This window comes from Penicillium diatomitis (genome assembly GCF_028827545.1).
Source record: "Penicillium diatomitis strain IBT 30728 chromosome Unknown utg000004l_segment0_segment0, whole genome shotgun sequence".
In the NCBI taxonomy this organism is placed as follows: Eukaryota; Fungi; Ascomycota; class Eurotiomycetes; order Eurotiales; family Aspergillaceae; genus Penicillium; species Penicillium diatomitis.
This window is the reverse complement of record NW_026623176.1, coordinates 3,790,682-3,813,017: the sequence shown is the minus strand read 5'-3', so window position 1 is coordinate 3,813,017 and position 22,336 is coordinate 3,790,682. Positions and strand designations below refer to the sequence as shown.

Here is a 22,336-nt window from a genome sequence, read left to right as displayed (position 1 = left end):
TAGTATCGCGAGAAAGCGAAGGGGGTCTATATATTATAGATAGAGGAATCTTATTATTATCTACTTCCTCTTCGGAATCCTCGGCTATCTTATCCTTACTATCGCTATTATTATCATTATTATTATTATTATTACTATTATTATTATTACTACTATTATTATTACTATTACTATCGCTATTACTATTATTATTCCTATTATTATTACTACTACTATAGAGATAATAAGTAGTCTCCTTAATATCGGATAGATATATAGGAATATCGGAGTTAATAGGAATAGCGCTACTCGGAGTATTACTAGCCGGAATACTAGATTATAGTTAGCTCTGCTCGAGAGATCGAGTTAGTATAGATATATCGTCGGAAGGCGTACTATAAGTTACCGAAGTATATATTAATACTAAAGAGAGATTATTATTAGTATTAAATAGATATAAATAGCGAAGGACTTATCTATATTAAAACTAGGAGTAGATTTTAAGTACTAGGAAGAGAAGTATATTATAAGTTATAGGAAGAAAGAGAAGCTAAGCATAAGTATTTAAGTAAGAGACTTATCTTATTCTAGGAGTTACTATATCAAGGAAGATTTTTTTAATATAGATATAAATTACTAGATTTAGTAAATATTAGAAGGCCCTATAAAGCTATAAGGATCTAATCCTATCCGTTCTTTATATAGATTAATACTATTACTTAATTTTTATAATAGTCGGCTTCGCCGATCGATTTCCTTTATCTAAGTTCTACTATTCTTATAAGTATAGTACCGATTAGTAGGAATTCGGGTTAGAAATTATAGGAATTACGGGAATTCTAACTCGGACGTAGCTCTTTCGATAGGAGAGCGCGAGCGTAAGGATTTTCGTAGCGCGTTTCTTTATAAGAGATTCCCGACCGCGAGGGCGCGGTCGAATCTAGTAGGGGAGGATATAATCATAGGCCCGTAGCTACCTTAGGTATCCTAACCCTTCCTTTTCGCGATAACCAGAGCTAGATAAGCTATAACCTTACCGTACGGCTCTGTTCGGTTACGTAAGGACCCTTAGTCCTCTATATATATATAGTCACGTCCGTAGCTATACTTAGAAGAACCATATCCTATCTACCCTCTGGATCTCACGGGTTGGTCTGAGTTATTAATCTTTGAGATATCTGTAATGCTGGTACGCAATATGTAAAGATAGTAATATTCGAGAAAGCCAAGAAAATATTGTAGCGCTTAGGAATAGGCTATGAAAGGACCCTGGATCCTGAGTACACAATAAGGCAGGCCATGACGGAGAGGATGATACAGGTTTTGGATTAGTCACGTATCGCGAATTCGTCGAGCCTCGACGTAGTCTTGAGCCATAAACTACTATCAACGCTAATTGTGTCTCGTTATGTCTCGTCAGAGACACTACAACAGTAGTTTAGGCTAACTTCTTTGGGATATACGCTTAGGGGGGGGGGGAGCCTCATATAATAGTATTCTTTTTTTCCCTAGTGGGAGAGGCGTTCTGCCATAGCGGTCTGCGAAGTACAAATCATGTGACTTACGATCCATCAACCTGGCTTTTACGGCCGCGACGCTAGCCCGTAATTGGCTAGACTCGACGGATCTAGCTGCCAGTTGATACCACTAGCGACGATACTACTAGCTACAGCCTACGATGCTGGCTGCGTTCCTGGCTGCGTTCCTGGCTGCATTCCTAGCTGCGTTCCTGGCTGCGTTCCTGGCTGCATTCCTAGCTGCGTTACTGGCTACGGATCTGACTGCGATACTGGCTGCGGATCTGGCTGCGATACTGGCTACGATACTGGCTGCGATACCGATTACGTTACTGGCTATGTTCCTGGCTGCGTTACTAGCTGCGTTCCTAGCTGCGTTACTGGCTACGGATCTAGCTTAGATACTGGCTGCGGATCTGGCTGCGTTCCTAGCTGCGTTATTGGCTACGGATCTGGCTGCGATACTGACTGCGGATCTGGCTGCGTTGCTGGCTACGGATCTAGCTTAGATACTGGCTGTGGATCGGATCTGGCTGCGGATCTGGCTGCGATACTGGCTGCGATACTGGCTGCGTTACTGGCTGCGTTACTGGCTACGGGTCTGGCTGCGATGCTGGCTGCGATGCTGGCTGCGTTCCTAGCTGTGTTCCTAGCTGCGTTCCTAGCTGCGTTCCTAGCTGCGTTCCTGGCTGCGATGCTGGCTACGATGCGAGCTCGGCGTATAGGATTTAGAATGTTGTCGTGGCCTCTGACGAGGCACATTTTCAGTCCTAAGACCACTTTGGTCCTAGGACAGCTAGTATCACATACTCAATGTAGTGGGATCGATCTCTATGATGAAATCATCTCATCCTCTATTTCACTTTGAATGCGGCGAAACCCATGCACGCATCGCGACTGCATTCGAAGGAAATTACCCAATCTGGTCGGAGTCCAACTATCAACTATGATGTGTGGCAGGAGCTTTCGGAAAATGTGTTCGCAGCAACACTATTCTCTTGGAGAAACCATCAGTACTTTGCATCTAAATGGATGATAGACAGGTCGTATGAGCAGATCGATAGAAAATAAAGACCTCACAACTGTTGCAGTATGGCAGATGAATATATTTTTTTTGATAGGAACCTAATACATACGACCATAAGTGTGGAGAATAGGGCTTCCCGTCCGCTCAGCCGTACTTAAGGCATACGCCGGCCGGTTAGTAGTATGGTGGGTGACCACATGCGAATCCTGGCTGTTGTATGTCTTCTTGATTTTGGTTCTTCAACTTATGTATGTCTTGTACGACTCAGGAATTACTGCTCTGTCTTGTAACTCTGCTTCATATTTATGATCACCTCTACTTACACTAAAGCTTCTTAGTCTTGGCCTGCGATTTGGGTCGATTTGAAGTGATCATAGCCGAGCCTGATGCCTGGCAGAACAATCGGAATGGCTATAATTACGGTGTGATATAATTCTGTCTCACGTTGTTTTTGAAATAGCCGTGCGGAAGTCTCACCAAAGACAGGGTGAAGAGACTGATCGCCCGCTTCGCTACGAAAACAAAACATATTTCGACAGACGATGCGGATACTCAAAAGTCGATTGCCATTCGATTGGCGTGAGCGGACCTTATCATGCTAGAGATGCAGACACTGAGGCAGACACCGAGGATCGCAACAATAGAGCTTCGAGAATGAATCATATGAAGGGTATTCGTTCAATCTCCAGAGTTGGGAAGTTCGGGTAAGACAGGACAACAGATTTCCCACACGTCAGGTTCTTCTTCTGTTGCTCATAGATGATGCGATTTCAATGGTGTTTGTCGTTGTGTACGCCAGCATAATTCCTCAAAATTTGAACCCCATTTGTTTTTGACAACGAACGGAAAGAGATGCTCATGAAGTCCCAAAATCAGATATGCGGCAACGAGTATCGATGCATGTGGTTTCACAGCCAGTCCAGGAATTCTGGGACAAAATAGCTGACAACGATACCAGCACCCGCACGGAGAATGCCCTCTGTGCTTTCAAAAGCCATCGTTTTCAAGTCAAAGACCCCTGCCTTTGCTCCCGCGTGGATCATTGCAAATTCACCACTCACCTGATACGCGGCAACGGGCATATCTTGCGCGAGGTCCTTAGCATCGCGGATAATATCCAGATAACTGCTTGCAGGTTTGACCATAATGATGTCCGCACCTTCCGCAATGTCTCTTTGGATGGCTCGACGAGCCAAACCTCGACCGCCTGGGGGAAGTTGGTAGCATCGACGATCTCCGAACGATGGACACGAGCCAGCCGCGTCTCGGAAGGGCCCGTACAGGCAGCCGCTGAATTTAGCGCTATATGACATGAGTAGGACCCGATGAGCCAGTCCGGCTTCGATCAATTTGAGCTTGATGGCGCGTACTCGTCCATCGTTCATGTCGGAGGGCGCGACACAGTGGGCGCCGGCAACGGCGTACGCGAGGGCGACGTCGGATATACGATCCACAGACTGAGCGTTGTCTAGAGAGCCATCTTCTCGCAGGATACCACAATGCCCGTGCGACGTGTATTCGCACAGACACACGTCGGTTGTGATGTAGAGCTGGGGAAAACGTGAGCGAAGAAGGCGGATGGCCTGGATAACTGGGCCGGCTGGGTCGTCGGCTGCCGTGCCGAGCGCATCTTTAGCGGCGGGATGTAGTGGCACACCGAAAAGAATGACAGATCGAAGCCCCTTGCGCACGAGGGGCGCCAGGAATGGCACGAGACGATTCACGCCCCGGCGATACTGGTTCGGCAAGGACGGGATCGGAGTCTCCTCGTCGGGGTTATCGGTGATGAAGAGTGGGTAAATGAGCATTTCCTGTGGTCGCATTGTTAGCGATGACTCACTGCACGGACCGGGACGCAGGGTATGTTCTCTTCTACCTTGGTCAATTGCCTTTCGGCCTGCCATGTCCGACTGAGCGGGTGACTGTATCCCGCGTGAAGCTGGCTGGAAATATCGCCGGAGATGCTGACGCTGGTGACACTGGTAGCATTGGTGCTGGCATAGGAGCGAGCAGTCCGTGATCGGGCAAGAGAGATTTGCGAAGCACGGTCGTCGGGATTGGCATCGCGAAACGCGATGTCTGAGACGAGATTTGAGAATGACATGATTGAAGAAGGCTTGTGGAAGGAAAGGAAGAATAGAACACGTGAAAATCACTGGGCACGGTCTTGTGACCAAAATAGACACCACGAGATCGAACTGAAGCACGGCAGTCGCTGGTAAGAGAGGGCGTGAGGTCGTAAGGTCGTGAAAAGCAATGGCCCTGTTGACTTGAGTGGCTTGAAATTTGAGATATGTACAGTTCAAGTCCAATGTCCAAAGGCGGAGGGGAAGGAGGCGAATGCTGCCAATCTCCAGTTTAAGCGCCCGACAGCACCTGGAAAAACGATAATCCGATCACAGACTTTGGATCCGGTCAGCCGACTTGCCTGACCTTGTGATTGGTGATGATCATGCCTCGGTTGGTGACCAGACAGTACTGGTGCACTAGTAATAGTGTTACTACTGCATTATTATGTGCCGGGCTGATACGATCCTCATCAATCTTCCACAACTCTCCCAATACATATGAATTTCCAGTAGTACCCAATACTTGGGCAAGCCCCTGCGCTATTGCTCAGATAGAGGAAGTAAAAGCCCAGGGCCTGGTTTTTAAGCCGACGTCTGCCATGTACATGTGAAATACAGTTCGTCCATACGTTCGTAAATATGAAAGAGCGCTCAAGCGTCAGCTCAACTTCCTACTATGCTTGGCTCGCAAGAATTTCGACCTCGTGGCACCCGTCAGTAGTTAATTTGGGGGCTCGTTATACTTTCATATATCCCAGAAAGAAATTATCGCTTAGTAAAGTATTTCTAATATACTATCTAGAGTGCTGATATCACAGCGCGACCACGAAGGAGGGGATTAATTATCGTGACGCGGCCACGGATGAATCACGTGCGGAACGCTAACGGATCGATGAAATAGGTTACAGGGTTATAGGGGTTTACGTCGATCCTACGAGTAATTTTTTACTACCGGTAGGGAATGGAAGGGAACGGTATACTAGACCTTTTTAGGACTTTTTTAAGTAGGCCCTAAAGATAATAAGCTCGTAGGAAGAGGACTATACGATTACTATATCCCTATAAGCTTTAAAACTAGAAGAAAATAGTAATTACTAGTTAAGTATAGAATTTAGCGAATCTTAGTAGAAATTAAGACCCCTATTATTACGGCGCGACCTGCTAAGGCGCGGTCGCGGGAGAATCATATACGGAACGCTAACGAATCTATCCGGGTTATAGCCCTAAGGATACGGGCCAGGTATATAGGAACTATATATATAATAATCGTAGAAGGGAGGAAGAACTCCGATCTTTAAGATTTAGTCTTTGAATTTAAGCCCTTCTAGACTTCGATCCTTTACCTAGTTAATAGTCCTAGTTACCCTACGATCCTAATCCTAATAATTACTAAATCTTCTTTTTAACTACCTAAAGGAAAGATATCTAACCTACCGACTTATCGGCGTTCTACCTATCTTATAGCCGCTAAATATTCTAAATACTATACTAAGATATAGAACCTATAAGCTAGTAAGAGTCTGACTCTACGGATTTCTACTAGTACTCTCCTTAGCTCTACTAGCGAGACTATTCCTCTTATATCTAGTCCCGGATCTCCTATACTAGGAGATCCTAATATACTAGAGTTACTCTAAGCTAGGATCTACTAACTAGAATAAGAGATAATATTCCTATAGTAGAATATAACTAAACCGGAACTCCTAGTTATATCTTAATCTTAATATAGTATAGAGATTAAGCTTAATTATACCTTCTATTAGTTAAGCTCCTTCTTCTCCCTCGAATAGTATAACTAGTAGCTTAATAAAATTAAGTATATCTTCGACGTAAGTCCTAATTATTTCGCTAATAATTTATACTAAATCCCTATTAGGTTCTTTATACTTAAATCTATCTAATAGGCCTAATAGACTAACTATTAGAAGACCGAATTCCTCTATATCTATTTTATCTAGTCTAACTTTATTAACTAGACTCTAGAGTTTATTTAAGAGGACTAATTTACCGATACTAATATTATAGAAAAATATTATAGTATCTAGTAGCTTCCTAACTAAGACTCCTAAGTATTTTATAACTATCTTTAATTAATCGAAAACTATATATATCTTTAGGAAAAGAAGCGAGCTCTCGGATACTATACTAAGCTCTATCCTTTCCTTAAAAACGAACTTAAGATATTATATTAGAATAATCTATCTAATAACTAAACTAATATAGTTTCGGTAGCGATCTATATCTAGGATAGCTATAGTTTCGGTAGAATAGAAGGCGATTATATAGCTAAATATAACTCTAAGAAATATTATAGGGGTCTTATAACCTCGATCTCCTAATCGGATCCGCCTAAAAAATAGAAATCCTCTAATACTTCCGATTAGATAATATATCCTAACTAGACTACTCTTAGAATATTATCGCGATATAATTAGTCCTCCGACCGGAAGGATTACTTATATATTACTTATTTCTAATATAATAAGAAAGGATATTATATCTCTAGCTATTCTTAAGAATAAAAATCTAGCTAGAACGCCCGGATTAATAAAATTATAGAGGAGCTAATCTATTCTCTAGAAAATAATAGTAAGTTAGAGTAGACTCTATATCTCTGACTCTTTAGTCTATTATAGAGATTCTTCCTATAATCTAGATAGCTATATAGATCTAATAAGATATAATTATAGTTAGCTTTAATACTAGAGCTAGTATTAATATAATTAATCTTAATTTTATAAGGATATATAAGCTTAACTAGGTATTCCTCTATATCCTAGGACTCTATAACTTTTAGGACTATTTTAGTAATACCGAAGATATATATTAACTCCTAATTACTACTATAGATAGCTATAGCGCTATCCGGATATAGAGTATTAACTATTATATAGTTATATAGAAATATAGACTCCCTATACTTCTCAGAATACCTAGATTAAGTATCTAAGGAATTATCCTCGATATAGGTATATATTAATAGTACTTTAGGATAAACCGGAAAAACATTAAGTTATTCTCTTCCTACTAGTTTATAGAATATCTTTATAATAAAGTATATATCTTTACTATTATCCTATACTAGATAATATCTAACTTCGATAAAGATAATTAACTAAGTATACTATCCTCTTACGCTATTAAGGGTTTATCCGAAATACTACTAGATCCGAAAGGAATTAAAGCCTAGCCTCCTAAGTTCTAAGACTTTATAGATCTCTATTCGGCCTAGAAGGCTAAGACTCTACTATATTATAAGAAAACCGACTATATAATCGATTTACTCCTAGATAAGTCTCTATCCTATAGACTAATCTATCTATTATTAAGGACTAAGTTAAAAGAATTATAAGAGTATATTCGAGTTAATCTTAAAAATAGGAGAATCTAACTATCTAAAAGTCCTATAGATATATCTATCCTTTTTATTCCTAAGAAGAATAGTAGCCTCTATCTCTATATTAACTACTAAGGACTTAACTATATTTCGGTAAAGAATTATTACTTCTTATCTCTTATTATAGAAATCCTTAATAGACTTACGAGAGCTATAGTCTTCTCTAAAGTCGATATCCACGAAGCTTACTACTATATTAGTATTAAGAAAGGTAATAAGTAGAAAATAGTCTTCTATATCTAATATAGCTATTTTAAATATATAGTAATACTATTTAGACTTATAAATATATCTACTATATTCTAAAATTATATCTATATTATATTACGAGAATACTTAGATATCTTTTATATAGCTTACTTAGATAATATCCTAATCTTTTCTTCCGACTAGGATTCCTATACGAAATATATCTATCTTATCCTAGAAAGACTTTATTAGTATAAACTCTATATCTACCTATTAAAGTATATATTCTACTAAGAATATATAGAATTCCTAGACTATATAGTAAGTTCTATAGAAGTAATAATAGATAAATCTAGAGTAGAAGCTATCCGAAAATAGTCCTAACCGACTACTATCCGCAAGATCTAATCTTTTCTCGGATTTTATAACTTCTATTAATACTTTATCTATAACTACTCTAGTATTATAAAATCTCTTACCGATCTTATAAAGAGGATAATAAATAGCTAATAACTAGGAACTTTCGAACTTAAAGCCTATAAAGTAGCTATATTCTACTAATTAATTCGAGTCTTTAAAATAGTACTAGTTCTCTAATATTTCGATCCTAACTAGAAAATTAAACTTAAGATAGATATCTCTTAGTAGGGAATAGCTAGTATCCTATTATAACTAGATAATAAGGGGATCTAGTATCTAGTTATATTTTAGTCTTATAAGTTCTCTAATACTAAAAGCCGATATACTACTAGAGATTAAGAACTTTTTATTATTATATATTCCTTTAAGATATAGCGATACTACTTAGAGGGATCCTAGTACCGAATTAAGGTCTTTTCCGATTATAATAACCTATATTCTTTTATATAGAATCCTAAACTATATAGTCGCTAAGCGCGATAGTTAACTAACTATAATATCTAGAACTTATTTCTAACTAATTAGAGTTTTATAGTATTTCTACTAATTTCTTAGTACTCTTCGTAATTAGAAATAAAAGAGAGATAAAGTAAGTAGGACTAAGGATTATATAGTTAGATCTTATAATCCCTATATATAAAGTAATATCTACTATAGATCTTATAGGTCTATAAGTATAATAAGATAAAAATACTAACTTCTATTAAAATTAGTATACTACTAGTAGGAACTAGTAATTACTAAAATTTACTAATAAGATTAAGAAATTACTCTATTACTCTATACTACTTATAATTAATAGTATACTATCTATTAATATTAATTAAAGATTAGAGTTAAAAGATATTTTAAAGAAAATTTATTATATATTAGGAGAATCTAAATTAAACTAATAAGAACTAGGATTTAATAGAGAAAATTAGTAAATTATAGTAAAAGCTAGATATATCTAGTATTTATAATTTACTAGTAGTACTTAGTTATATATAGGAATAAAAGAGAGAAACTAGTAGTAATTAGTAAAAACTAGTAATAAATAGTTATAAATAGAAAAGTCTTCTAGACTATAAGTAATTATTTACTAAGAATTATTCTTAGTAAAAATATAAAAGTATTCTTAGAAATTGTTCGATCTACTAGATTAAAATAAAAACTAATAATAGTAACTAGTATAATCTAGAGTTATCCGGTAATAACTAGTAGAAAGAAGTAATTCTTAGTTATTACTAGTTCTTTATTTATCTATAGTAGTAATTCTACTTTTTTTTAGTTATATATAGGAGCTCTAGATAATATTAGCCTTTTTACTTAGAATAATACTTAGTAAATATAAATTATATATAAAGACTAAAAATATTTAGATATTATAAGTAACTTTAATAGATATTTATAGCTTTCTTAGGATAGAGGGATATATTTATAATAATTAAGAAGGATTCGATAATATTTAAAGCTACTAGTTATATATAGTAATAAATAGAAATTTCTAGGATATTTCGAAATCTACTAGAAGATATAGAAGTAACTAAACTTTCTAGGACCTTTTAGTAAAAGTTAGTAATATCTAGGAAAATCTAGGTTTTACTAGTAAATATTAAATATCTTAGACGCTTCCAGAGCTATCTACTAACTTCTAAAAGGAAATAGATCCTTTTAGTAAAAACTAGTTATATATAAATCTAGAATTATCTAAATAGATTCTTATAGCGCTTCTAGTTTTATTTAGATTTTACTAGATCTATTTAGCTTCTCACGGAAAATACTAATTATAAATTATAAGCTTATAGGGGTCTTAATTTCTGCTAAGATTCGCTAAATTCTATACTTAACTAGTAATCAATATTTTCTTCTAGTTTTAAAGCTTATAGGGGCGTAGTAATCGTACGGTCCTCTTCCTACGAGCTTATTATCTTTAGGGCCTACTTAAAAAAGTCCTAAAAAGGTCTAGTTTACCGTTCCCTTCCGTTCCCTACCGGTAGTAAAAATTTACTCGTAGGGTCGACGTAAACCCCTATGACCCTATAACCTATATACTCGAAACAATAGCTTCGTATTACTAGCCATCCTAGGACTAAAGTGGTCTTAGGACTGAAAATGTGCCTCGTCAGAGGCCAGGACAACATTCTGAATCCTACATACGGTCAATAGTAATACCGAGCCAGCATCGCAGCCAGATTTACACTAGGATCGCAGCCAGGAACGCAGCCAGGAACGCAGCCAGGAACGCAGCCAGGAACGCAGCCAGGAACGCAGCCAGGAACGCAGCCAGCATCGCAGCCAGCATCGCAGCCAGATTTACACTAGGATCGCAGCCAGGAACGCAGCCAGGAACGCAGCCAGGAACGCAGCCAGGAACGCAGCCAGGAACGCAGCCAGCATCGCAGCCAGATTTACACTAGGATCGCAGCCAGGATCGCAGCCAGGAACGCAGCCAGGAACGCAGCCAGCATCGCAGCCAGCATCCTAGCTAGTATCGTAGCTAGCAGTATCAAGTCGTAGCTAGATCCGTCGAGTCTAGCCGATTATAGGCTAGTGTCGGTGCCACAGAACTAAGGTTCGGGTCCGTGGGTCACATGATTTACACTTCGCAGACCGCTATCCGCTATGGCAGAACGCCTCTCCCCCTAGGGAAAAAAGAATACTATTATATGGCCCCCCCCCTAAGGGTATATCCCAAAGAAGTTAGCCTAAACTACTGTTGTAGTGTCTCTGACGAGACACAATCATGTCTCTTGGCGCACGACTCTTCTCCGCATCCTGAAGATCCTAGATCATCTTTCAGTAACGCTCTGATTTTAGACATTGGAAACATTCATCTCAGGAAAATGGAGGGCAGGCCATCTTTCACGTCTTTTCTGACATCGTCTCTTCGTTCATCCTTCAAGAGTTCCGGTCGCCACCCTCGGGATTCGGAGGACAATGAAGGTTCGTGCAACTTTCACCCTTGTTTGATCTTCTGCATCATGTCACACTCTCAATTGCCCGATCGTGAATACGGGATGTCTTTTCTTTCTCCGGATATGGCTTCCTCCACTGCAACAATAGGCCGATCTCCTATTAACTTCAGGTCAGGCCAGTCCAATTATGATCCAGCCAAAGGTTCATATGAACGGAGGCGTCAGCAGGTCAGACGAGCACAAAAGTAATATTTCTACCAACAAATGGGATAGGCTTACTCACGGATTAAGACAACAAACTGACAAGGAAATTCTTACCCAGGAAACATCGAGAGAGAAAAGAGAACTATGTCGTGGCCCTCGAAGAGGAGATCCAATTTCTCCGGGCCACGGTACGTAATATCCAGCTGGAAAATACCATCCTAAGAAATGCTCTTGATTTGCATGGGATAAGCGCGTTAACCAACTATTCCCCACCCGTTCCTGGTAACGATACTACTCGTGTGACCCTATCTGGTCCACCTGGCCCTCACCAGTTTTTGCAAGTCCAAACCCACGATTTCCACGCATTCCCGGCCCCGGTTCAAGGCACCAAGAATACCATCAGCTCCCGTAATGCAGCTCAACTCTTAGGTGACGCTGTGGGACAGCAAATTGGCATAGGCAACGAACAGTACGCTTCTCCAACTATCGGAACTCGTCATTCCTGTCAATCATCATCTCCGCCCGCATCCTCTATCGGTGCTTTGGATTCTGAGTTTGCTGGGTTTCAGTTCGTCTTAACGTATGAGCTCTTTATCTCCTGCTATGTTCGCCGAGCCTATACTCATCAAATTCTCTGCAGATTAGAGCATCCTTGTCTCCAGCACACTGGTCACCCTTCCATCTCCAGCGGCATGCCGGGCCATGCCCTCACTCTAAATGCTGCAGCACTTGCCTGTGCGCCATCGTGTATCCGACCTGATGAAGTCTGGTCAGTCCCTACAAGCTCCTTGGAGCGGCTACTCAATCTCTCTGCTGAATTAGAGATGGAACCCGGAAAAATTACTCCCATTCAAGCCTGGCAGTGTTTAAAGGAACATCCAGATTTTGCGATGTTGACACTGGAGAGGCTTCAAGAATTAATTTTTAAACTTTCCAACGAAGTGAAGTGTCACGGGTAAGTAAATAATCGTCACTTTGTAGGGGTGTTGGGATGTTAGAGTCTTAGATTGTTTGTATCACATTGCTGACTGTGATGAACAGATTCGGAGCTGCTATGAACGAAAAGACATTTCATGCCCTGCTGCGACAAGTCTTCCAGACATTGAACGGATAATCATGGAATAGCCTCCCTCCTTGTCTTCGTTGGACATCTGGGAGCAAGTGCCAAATCAAATCTAGCCATGTTTTTACCAAAATTTACGAATCAGCTTTTACCTCTAGTTGGGTTGTGATGCTATTGACATTGCATTTCAGGAGCTATTGAATTGCATTCTGTGAAATAGCTTCCGCAGCGAACACTGCCCCTTGAGTTAGTCAAACCGAAACGTCTCCTTGAAGAGAACGACGGCTTCTTCAACAAATCTCAAACGATCCCTTGGGATTGCCTGATAATTGCCAGAATTTATCCTGGACATCAATGAATTTCGACGTATCTGGGCGCGAACAGCCCATATAGCTACTCATATCCTCACCACCACAATGCCATTGATAGACTGCCTTAATAACGCGCAGCCGTTTACTCCTGCCGTAGCAGTGCCTTAGCTAATCCAAGGACATATATTTTGGGCAATATAAACTCTTCTCGAAAGTTCCTCGGATTTAAAATAGCCCGAAAGGTAAGCTGATTTACAAAGAAACAAGGCCTTCTTTTACGTCGGCATGGCGCATGCACAGTACGCTATGTTCATCTCGAACGGGGATGACTGATTACTTTCTCGGAATGTTTCTTGTAAGCGGTTTATAACAGTGAAAGAGGTTCGAGTTTCCATTATAACACACACTCTCTCAGTGTATGGTTGGGCGACTCTGATTTACATTAGAATGTTGACTTCTGAAATCTTTGATGCCAAGAGTTGGTTCTGGCCTTGCCCGGAAGGAGCGGCCAGAAGCGCTTCTTTAAAGCGGTTGAGGACACTAAAGTCAAGATACATGGACCATTCTCCATCAAGTATTTTACTCAATGGGTGGCTGTGCATGTTTTTGGGCGTTCCTGTTCCACTTCTTACCTTCCTTGCTCTCCGGTTCTTCTAGGAGATTGTCCCACCAGCAAAAAAAGGGCTGAAAATACCGTTTCCCTTCCCGGTGGTGCATCGCATGCTTGATTGGCCCTGCCCCCCATCCAGGTGGGAGGACCTTGTCATATTGCCAATCAAGCTCTACACCCGAATGTACCTCGATAAGCAGATATATGAATATCGGAATGAATAGAGTCCGAGTGAGGACATGGCTCCCGATGATGTTCAATGCAAAGTTGGCCAGTAGAATCAATGCGGTGCGCTCCGTGACACTCAATCGATTAGTCACTTGCGGATGAATTTCATTGTGTCCGTGATGTGGACCGTGGATCCGGTGGAGGAAGGGTATGCGATGGAACGCAATGTGGATCACAAAAAACAGAGCATCGTAGAGAAAGATTGACGCTGCTAATTCGAAAAGAACTCGTCGGCTTGTGGGAGCTTCGGGCGGCAGGGCACGAACCAATTGCAGCGGAGAGTGCAAGGTGAATCGGTGAAAGGTGGGAGCAAGAAAACTTGGGCTGATAGTTCCCTGGGAAGCCGGACAGGGCGCATACCCACCCGATTGTCTGATACTCGCTATGTCCACTCCAGCATACTTTTTAATCAGAGTCAAGTCAAGTAGCAGAAGGGGAGCCACGTAGGTGACCAGCTCTGGAAGACGGGTTGATGGGCGCTTCATTTTAGGCAAGGCAGGGCGACCCTTAGTGTTGGTCGTAGACTGGCGGATGTCGACTCGACGAGTTGGGTTGTGCGCATATCGCCAAGTGTAAATGGGCTCGATAGTGACGTAACAGAAAACGGTTTCTAGAGTCTCAAAGAACGAGCGGTTGTACAAAGACCAACTGTAGAAAGAGCCATAGAGTTTCGACACGGCCGGCTGCCACCATGAAGGGCAGGCGATGCTAGTAAAAGTAATAGCAAGAATGATCAGTCGTGGGATCCAAACCGACCGAGACATAGTATCAGGCGTTATCCCTTGAATGTTGGAGACTTGCGAAAGAAGTTTTGTGGGGGCCCCTCGCACCTCTTAAATTTTTTGGTGCTGGACCTTGGCTCCAAACCCCACATTATGTCAACACAACAGTTCTTGCCCATGATTCCAAATCAGACCCACTTAGGCGGTTGGGGTGTAATCGAACAGGAAATAGGTAGTAGGGTCGCAGGGAATTACGGCGACCCTATGAGTAATTGTTTATTACCGGTAACGTAATTCCCGGCCGTGTCGGTCACCCGGCCGTCCCGGTCACCCTACCATAGTTTAGAATTTTAAAATCGATTATTTCTATTAACACCTATAGAATTTGCTATTACTAACGATTCTTACATTGATTGATCCTATGCCTAATTACTCCACATCCACTGTAGGTAGGAGGAGCCCTCCTAACCGGTTGAATCGGCTGATTAGGTAGATCGACCTGTTCATGCGAATTAACCCTATTATCTTCCTCTAGCTGGTTTAGCTGCGTAGCTAGCTATATAGCCTCTTTAATAGTTAAACCCTCTTCGTAGGGTATCTTCTTAGTTGACCGATTACGCTTTTTGACTATCTTCTTATTCGCTATACGTAAATTCGCGTTGTCCTCTGCTAGTAGTATACTACTATAAAGCGCTAGGTAGTGACCCTTAATAAGCTAGTCTAGTATGGTTTTTGATAGACTTAGTAGGCTATTTAACCGTCGCTTTAGTAGGTCTTTTAATATCGAAGCTTACTTAAATAGCTAAGTAGCGGTTCTAGGCGTTTTTAGTATAAATTAGCTAGATCTACTACTTAGCCGGCTATTTAGTAGTATTAGAGTTCGTAGAGAGATATTAAGCTTATTAAGTACTCTCTCGGTATCTAATAGTACTAGACTACTAGCTATAAAGCTATTTTTAATAGTAGGATTAGTTAATTAGAAGGCTTCTAGCTATATATACTAGTAATCTACTAAGAAATCGTACTTATCGATATAGTTATATCCTCTATACGTAAGATCGCTAACGAAGCGACCGTATACGTACTTAACTACTATAAAATACCTAATATCTAGTAGTTATAGTAGATATAATAAATATATAGGTATATAAAGAGATATAATATCGTTATCTACGTAGATTTAATCGAATTAAGATATAAGATAGCTACTATAGCTATTAAGAATTAGTAGCCGAAACCGGCTATATACACGCGAATTCGTTAATAGGATAAATAGCTTTTATAGCTAGCGTAGACTAATCTTATTAGTAGTCTAACTATTAGTAGAGACCTCGATTCGCTAGTCTTTCGGTAGGTTTTCGTTAAACTATCCTATAATAGCTACTTTATCTTTAAAGACTATATATAGCGGTAGTAAATAGCTATCTACGTAGATTACTTCGATAGTAGTAACCTATTCGCGATTTCCTAGTTATAGAAGAGACCTCTGACCGTAGTATTTAGCTCTTATAACTACTTTCTACGAAGATATAAGACCTATTATAAAGCCTATCTTATTAAAGTTATAGATATCCTCCGGTTATATACTATTCTCGTTAATTATACTTTATACGGTTGCGAACTACTACTGAATTAATTTCGGATCTTTGTTTAGGACTCTTTAGTAATCGTATCTTCGCGAGAAGCGTATATAAAGCTTAGGGCGGCGGTTAATAAAGGTTAATAGCTAATTCTTTCTAACGGTAGACGGAGGGTAGCTACTATATATAGTAAGAAGGATATTAGCTATTTCTTCTATAGTTACTAGCCTAGGTACTACTCTATATATATCTATAGAGAGAATCTATTTAGTAAGCGAATCCTCTTCTAATTAGGTTAATTTATAGCCTATAGGGCGAGAATCGACGCGGTAAACCACCCCTTTAGCGCGGTCGATTAGTATTAACTTCGGGATTTCGTATAGGATAGCCGCTACGCGGAGAGATTTAACGCGGCTATTTTTTAGGTCGGAAAGGGCTAATAAGATCCTGCCCTCTTAACTAGCCAATTTATAGCTAGATTCAGTGCGAATTAGTGGTATAGTAGGTAGTTAAATTAGGTATATTAGTAGAAAGACGCGATTTTAGAGAGGGTGACCGGGACAGCCGGGAATTACGTTATATAGTCATACGTATTAATACCTTCCTAATTCCCGAGGGACCTACTTTGAACCTAGGCTGGACTGATAAGACCTAGACGGGTGTTAACTAATCATCTAGTTAAATAAAAATCAGGCAATCACGTAATCACGAGGCCGTGATTTGAACTTAGTAGGGGAGGATATGATCCTAGAGTAGCATGCCGCTGTAATACGGATACGGGATCACTATCTGACTATATATACCGTTATATAACGAACCATTCTATCGAATGGTTTGGCATAGACCTTTTAGTCTAATAGTAATACCATATGAGTAACGGCACGGGTGATTCCATAAGAAGGACTATACTCCTCTAATAGTCTCGGGGGGTATCTATATCTTAATTATATCTACTTTTACTAGATTAACTCTAATTTCTTATATACTAATAATAAAGCTAAGGAATTTAGTCTCTTATATATAGAACTTATATTTATATAAGATAGCTTATAGTCTAGCCTCTCGGAGTTATTATAGTATCTTTTTAATATATATCTAATATTATCGTAAATTATCCGACTTAGTATAGATTAAGATATTATCTATAAAAGTTATATAAAAATTATTAAGATAATCGCCTAATATATAGTTAATATAGTACTAGAATATAGCCGGTCTATTTATTAGTCTAAAAGGTAAAACCTTATATTTATATAATCTATATCTTAACTTAAAGATTATAAGATCTTCTAAATCCGGATATATATAAATATAGTAGAATCCTTATTAAATATTAAGTTTTATAAACTATTTAGTCTTACTAATCCGCTAGAGTAATTTATCGATTAAAGATAAGAGATATTAGTCTTTCTTTATTAAGATATTTAGTTTACGATAGTTAATATAGAATCTTAGTCCTCTATCTAGCTTAACTACTATTAAGATTAGTAATATATATAGTACTAAAGAGGGTATAATAAAGCCTTTTATAAGATTTTATAGTATATACTACTTCGTAAAATATAGCTCTTCTTTAGTTATTTTATAAAGTAGATAGTTAAGCTACTTAAAGGAATTATTTTTAAGCTCGATTCGGTAGTCCGGTATTCCTCTTAATAGTAGTAATATATCCGAAGTAATCTTAGAGAATATATTAATAAATTTATAATACTCCTTTAGTATAATTTTCTTAATATCTAGTTCTTTAGAAGTAATTACGTCGGTTACTTTAGAGTTAATAATCTTATCGATTTAAGCTAGTAATATAATAAAGGATTATATCCCTACTAACTACATATAATAGTAAAATCTAAGTCTACTAATTATAGCGATATTAAGACTTAAAATTTTTTACTTCTTAGTCTTATCTTTTTATCTCTTAAAGTATCGATCTTACTATTCTATATCCTTCTAATATTTCGAAGAATCTATTTTTAGTCTCTAAAGAATAGTATATAGGATCTCTCTTAGTACTAAGTATTAAATCTCTTCTTTTAGAGTAGATTAATCTAGCTATACTAGTTATTAATTTCTATAATCTAGTAGTATACTATATTTAGCGAACTATACTCTTCCGAGGATTATATCGTTTCTTCCTAGTTCTATTACTAGTATATATTATTTAAGTTATATATAGCTATTAATTATAAAGGTTAATTTAATAGTATATATAATTAGCTCTCTTAAAACGCTATTATAGCCTATAATAGGATAAGTAATTAGTAGCTTAAGAGTCTTTATACCGAGAGATACTAGTAATCCGATTATATTCGAATAGATATAGAGATATCTATCTACTCTAGTATCTACTAAATATTTAATTTAAACTATTCTTCTATTAATAGCTATCTAAGTATTAATAGTTATATAATTTATAGGTAATAGTAATTTATATAAGTTTAGCTTTAATATATCTTCTAGGATAGAGACTTTTCCTAGGATTAGAATTTTCCTATATTCGAGTTAGAGTCGGATTCTTTAAGTTTAATAAGATCTATCTTATTAGTTCTCTTAGCTAATAATCTAGTAGTAGTTAATATAACTATAGATAATTTCTTAGGATAGTTATAAGAGAGATAGCCTTTTTCTTTATAGATAAAGTACTTCTCTTCCTTTATAAGTTATACTTTCTTAGCTAGTTCTTTAATAAGGATTAAAGAGGTTCTAGTTATATTTAAATTCGAGGTATTATTTCGAGTTATAGTACTACTCTAAGTATAGCTACTACGGGAAATATTCTAATATAGATTATAGGAGGCGATCTACTATAAGATTATATATAAAGTAATTTAATACTATTAGATAAATTACTCTAAGATAATAGAGTTATTACTAGAGGAGATTATAATCTAGTTTTATAAAAGAATTAGTAGTTTATAATATAAATCCCTTTTTTATAGCTCTATTAGCTGTTTAGATTCTTTAGCTAATCTAGTAAATTTAGCTAGGAAGTTAATAAAGTCCTATTTTAGATTTATCTTTAAGTCTAGATATTTATTATAGGCTACTTATTTATAGTTTAGATTATAGAAGATAATTTATAAGTAATTAAAGATTTTATTAGTAGTTCGGTAAGAAGTTATAGTATCTTTCTCTAGATAGAGACTAATATAGCTTAATATCTTATCTTTATAATAGCTTATAATATATATAAACTAGTAGAAGATAGTTAGATAGTAGTCCTAGTTTAATAAGAGCTTTCTCTTTATAAGTCCCTTCTAATATTTAAACTTTATATCCTTACTATTATTAAGTATAGATAGATCTAGTATCTTAGTTAACTTATAAGTATCTTTAGTATTAGGAGGAATTATATAAATTAAACTAATTCTATTCCTAGTATTACTATAGCTAGTCTATAGGAATTATATTATAGTTATAAGTCTATTATACTTCTTAATAGTTTTATTATAATTAGTATAAAGATTAGTATAGGCTTCTTCTATATACTAGATTTCTAGGATTTATTCTATAGTATTTAAGGATTTTAGTATTTTATTTTCTTCTATTAGCTAGTTAATCTATTCTCGAAGTCGTTAGTTTATCTCGGTCTCCTATCTTAATACTTAGAAAGCTACTTAAGTATTATTAGAAATCTACTCTAGTAGCTATTTAGGGGTTTCGAGTTTATATTTAGTATCTTTATAGCTAAAATTTAACGAGGTTCTGTTTCGGCGAGGAGTTTATTCTACTAAAAAGATTTACTTATAAAACCGCGCTATTATAACTTTAGTATAGTTTATTCTCGGTTCGGGGTTTATATAAGAGATTCTAAGGATAGTAGTATAGATATAGTATTAAGCTACTTATTAAGGGTCTTAAAGGTTATAGGATTTTTTAGTAAAGATCTTAGGATAGCTGGAGGATATAGTATCTTACTATCCGGCTAATATTTTAAAAGAGATAGAAAAAAGAAAGAAGAGGACTCTTAAAATAATATTATACACTAGTTTAAGAAGAGTTTTTAGAAGGACTTATAAACTATTTATGTAACTTAACTATATAATATCGAGAATCTTAAGAGCTAGAGAGGAAAAAGAAAAGGAGGAAGCTATAGAGGTATTCTAGGTTCTAGGATAGTATATAGTACTCTAGTATAGTTATACGTCTCCCTTCTACTACGGATTTCTTCTATAGAAGAAATCTAAGTCCGCCCGGTCGGTTTTCTTCTATAGAAGAAAACTAACTCCGTAATACCTATATTCCTAGGTCTTCTGCAGAAGAAATCTAGGTCTATAATACTTATATTCTTAATAGAAAATACTAATAGAAATCTATAGGATAGGACTCTTACTAGCTTATAGATTCTATATCTTAGTATAGTATTTAGAATACTCTATAGCTATAAGATAGGTAGATTATTAGTAAGTTACTAGATTAAATATCTTTCTTTTAGGTATTTAAAAAGAAGATTTAGTAATTGTTAGGATTAGGATTATAGGGTAACTAAGACTATTAACTAGGTAAAGAATTAAAGTCTAGGAGTTTCAATATTTAAAGACTAAATCTTAAAGGTCGGAATACTTCTTCCCTTCCACGATTATTATATATATAGCTATTACGTATACGATCTAATACCCCTAGGGCTATAACCCCGAAAGGATTCGTTAGCGTCCCGTACGTGATTTATCCGTGGCCGCGCTAATATAACGCCTATAGCACGTAGCTATAGCTTAGAGAACGGTCTATCGTATACATTCTCTACGGCGCGTAGAGATTTGATTTATCGTTTTTAAACGTCCTAGAGGGCTAGTAGGTTCTTACCCTCCTAGTTGGCCAATTTCTGCTAGGATTCTGAGCGCGTTGGTGGTATCGCTACCTATTGAAGAGGAGGGTTTAGTGGTAGAGACGCGATTTCGGGTTGGTTACCAGGTTATCCATGAATTACATTAGTCAAGGGTTATACCAATTCGGTGTATGAGATGATGGGGTTGGGTCCAAAGCCAACCGAAGAGGTTGAAAGGGAGCTCGCGAATGTTGCTTCGGCCAACCCTGTGGATGAGTATTCTGCAGTGCCGCATCCGACTTGCTTTAGGTAGGCTACTTATCCCGGTTATTTTCAGCAAGGCAGTATGCCCCTACTGCCAACAGGCTAGATCTTTTCTGGACTCTTGCGGGGCCAAATTTCAGATGATCGAGGTCACAAATATCAGTAAGTTCTTAACCTCTTACGTCGCTGTTACATTTGACTCGGGTGACGAAATGCAGGTCTAGGTCTGTTGAAGGTCCTAAATTCAGAAATAGGCCAAAAGACAGTCCCGAATATTTTCATCGGAGGTATTAACGTAGGCGGTAATTCGGATCTCCAAGCCCGAGAGTCTTCTTTGAAGAAAATATTGTCGGAGACGGGTACGCTCTGAATCCTGAGACAGTGATTACTAGTGGTTAATATAGTTGGGGGTCATCCGAGCCTAGGGCAGTCTATGATGTATTTCATAAACTTGAGGCTGCCAGTTCGACTAAAGGAATATACTCTAGGCTATGAATTGTATTTAAATTAAGTAAGCTAGTTGACGGCTTGAGAAATCAGATTCCTGTAATGTAGACAGGAACTGTTCCCGGGAGACTATCGGCCTAATGTAAGATGAAAACCGTTGACTTTTACTTCGGAGGTTGAAGTGGATCCTAATAGAATCAATTAGATTCCCTCCTGTCCGTGCGCTACGAATGATTCCAAATATGACGTCATAAAGCGGCACAGTTTCCTCGACAGAGACGAATGATACATGATCCTTGTATATCCCGTAGTAATCCAAGGTATGCCTCCCTGCCAGACGTAGGCATAGGCGGATATCTGTAGGCAGAAGTCGTCGAATATCTAAGAGAGAAATTGATTGATTGTACAGCCCCCCTAAGGACTACTATGCAAGCCTTCCAGGTATGGGTTTTGTGTGCCATACAGGTCAGCCTGAGAGCGTAGCCATCACCGAACTAGATCACTCGCGGTACCGAATACCATTCTCTACTCAGCGCTTCCTAATACATCTCTCATTAATCTGCACCCATCAAATAAGTATATTCTGTGATCATAAAAGTGCGGCAGGGTCGAGCCACTTTTTCGTGTCTGATAGAAACCAGGAGATG

At 38.0% G+C, this 22,336-nt stretch overlaps 2 protein-coding genes across 2 annotated transcripts; both read right to left on the bottom strand.

Moving 5' to 3' along the window:
* Window positions 1-3,431: 3,431 nt before the first annotated feature.
* On the bottom strand, window positions 3,432-4,627 carry N7539_004464 (porphobilinogen synthase HEM2; the record flags this gene model as incomplete). Its single annotated transcript, XM_056934066.1, has 2 exons — window positions 3,432-4,334; window positions 4,373-4,627. 2 exons carry the CDS (start codon window positions 4,625-4,627, stop codon window positions 3,432-3,434), a joined length of 1,158 nt encoding a protein of 385 aa, XP_056791607.1.
* A 9,025-nt stretch (window positions 4,628-13,652) lies between these two features.
* On the bottom strand, window positions 13,653-14,675 carry N7539_004463 (sterol desaturase family protein; the record flags this gene model as incomplete). The annotated part of the gene is made up of 1 exon (XM_056934065.1): window positions 13,653-14,675. One exon carries the CDS (start codon window positions 14,673-14,675, stop codon window positions 13,653-13,655), a length of 1,023 nt encoding a protein of 340 aa, XP_056791606.1.
* Window positions 14,676-22,336: the final 7,661 nt, after the last annotated feature.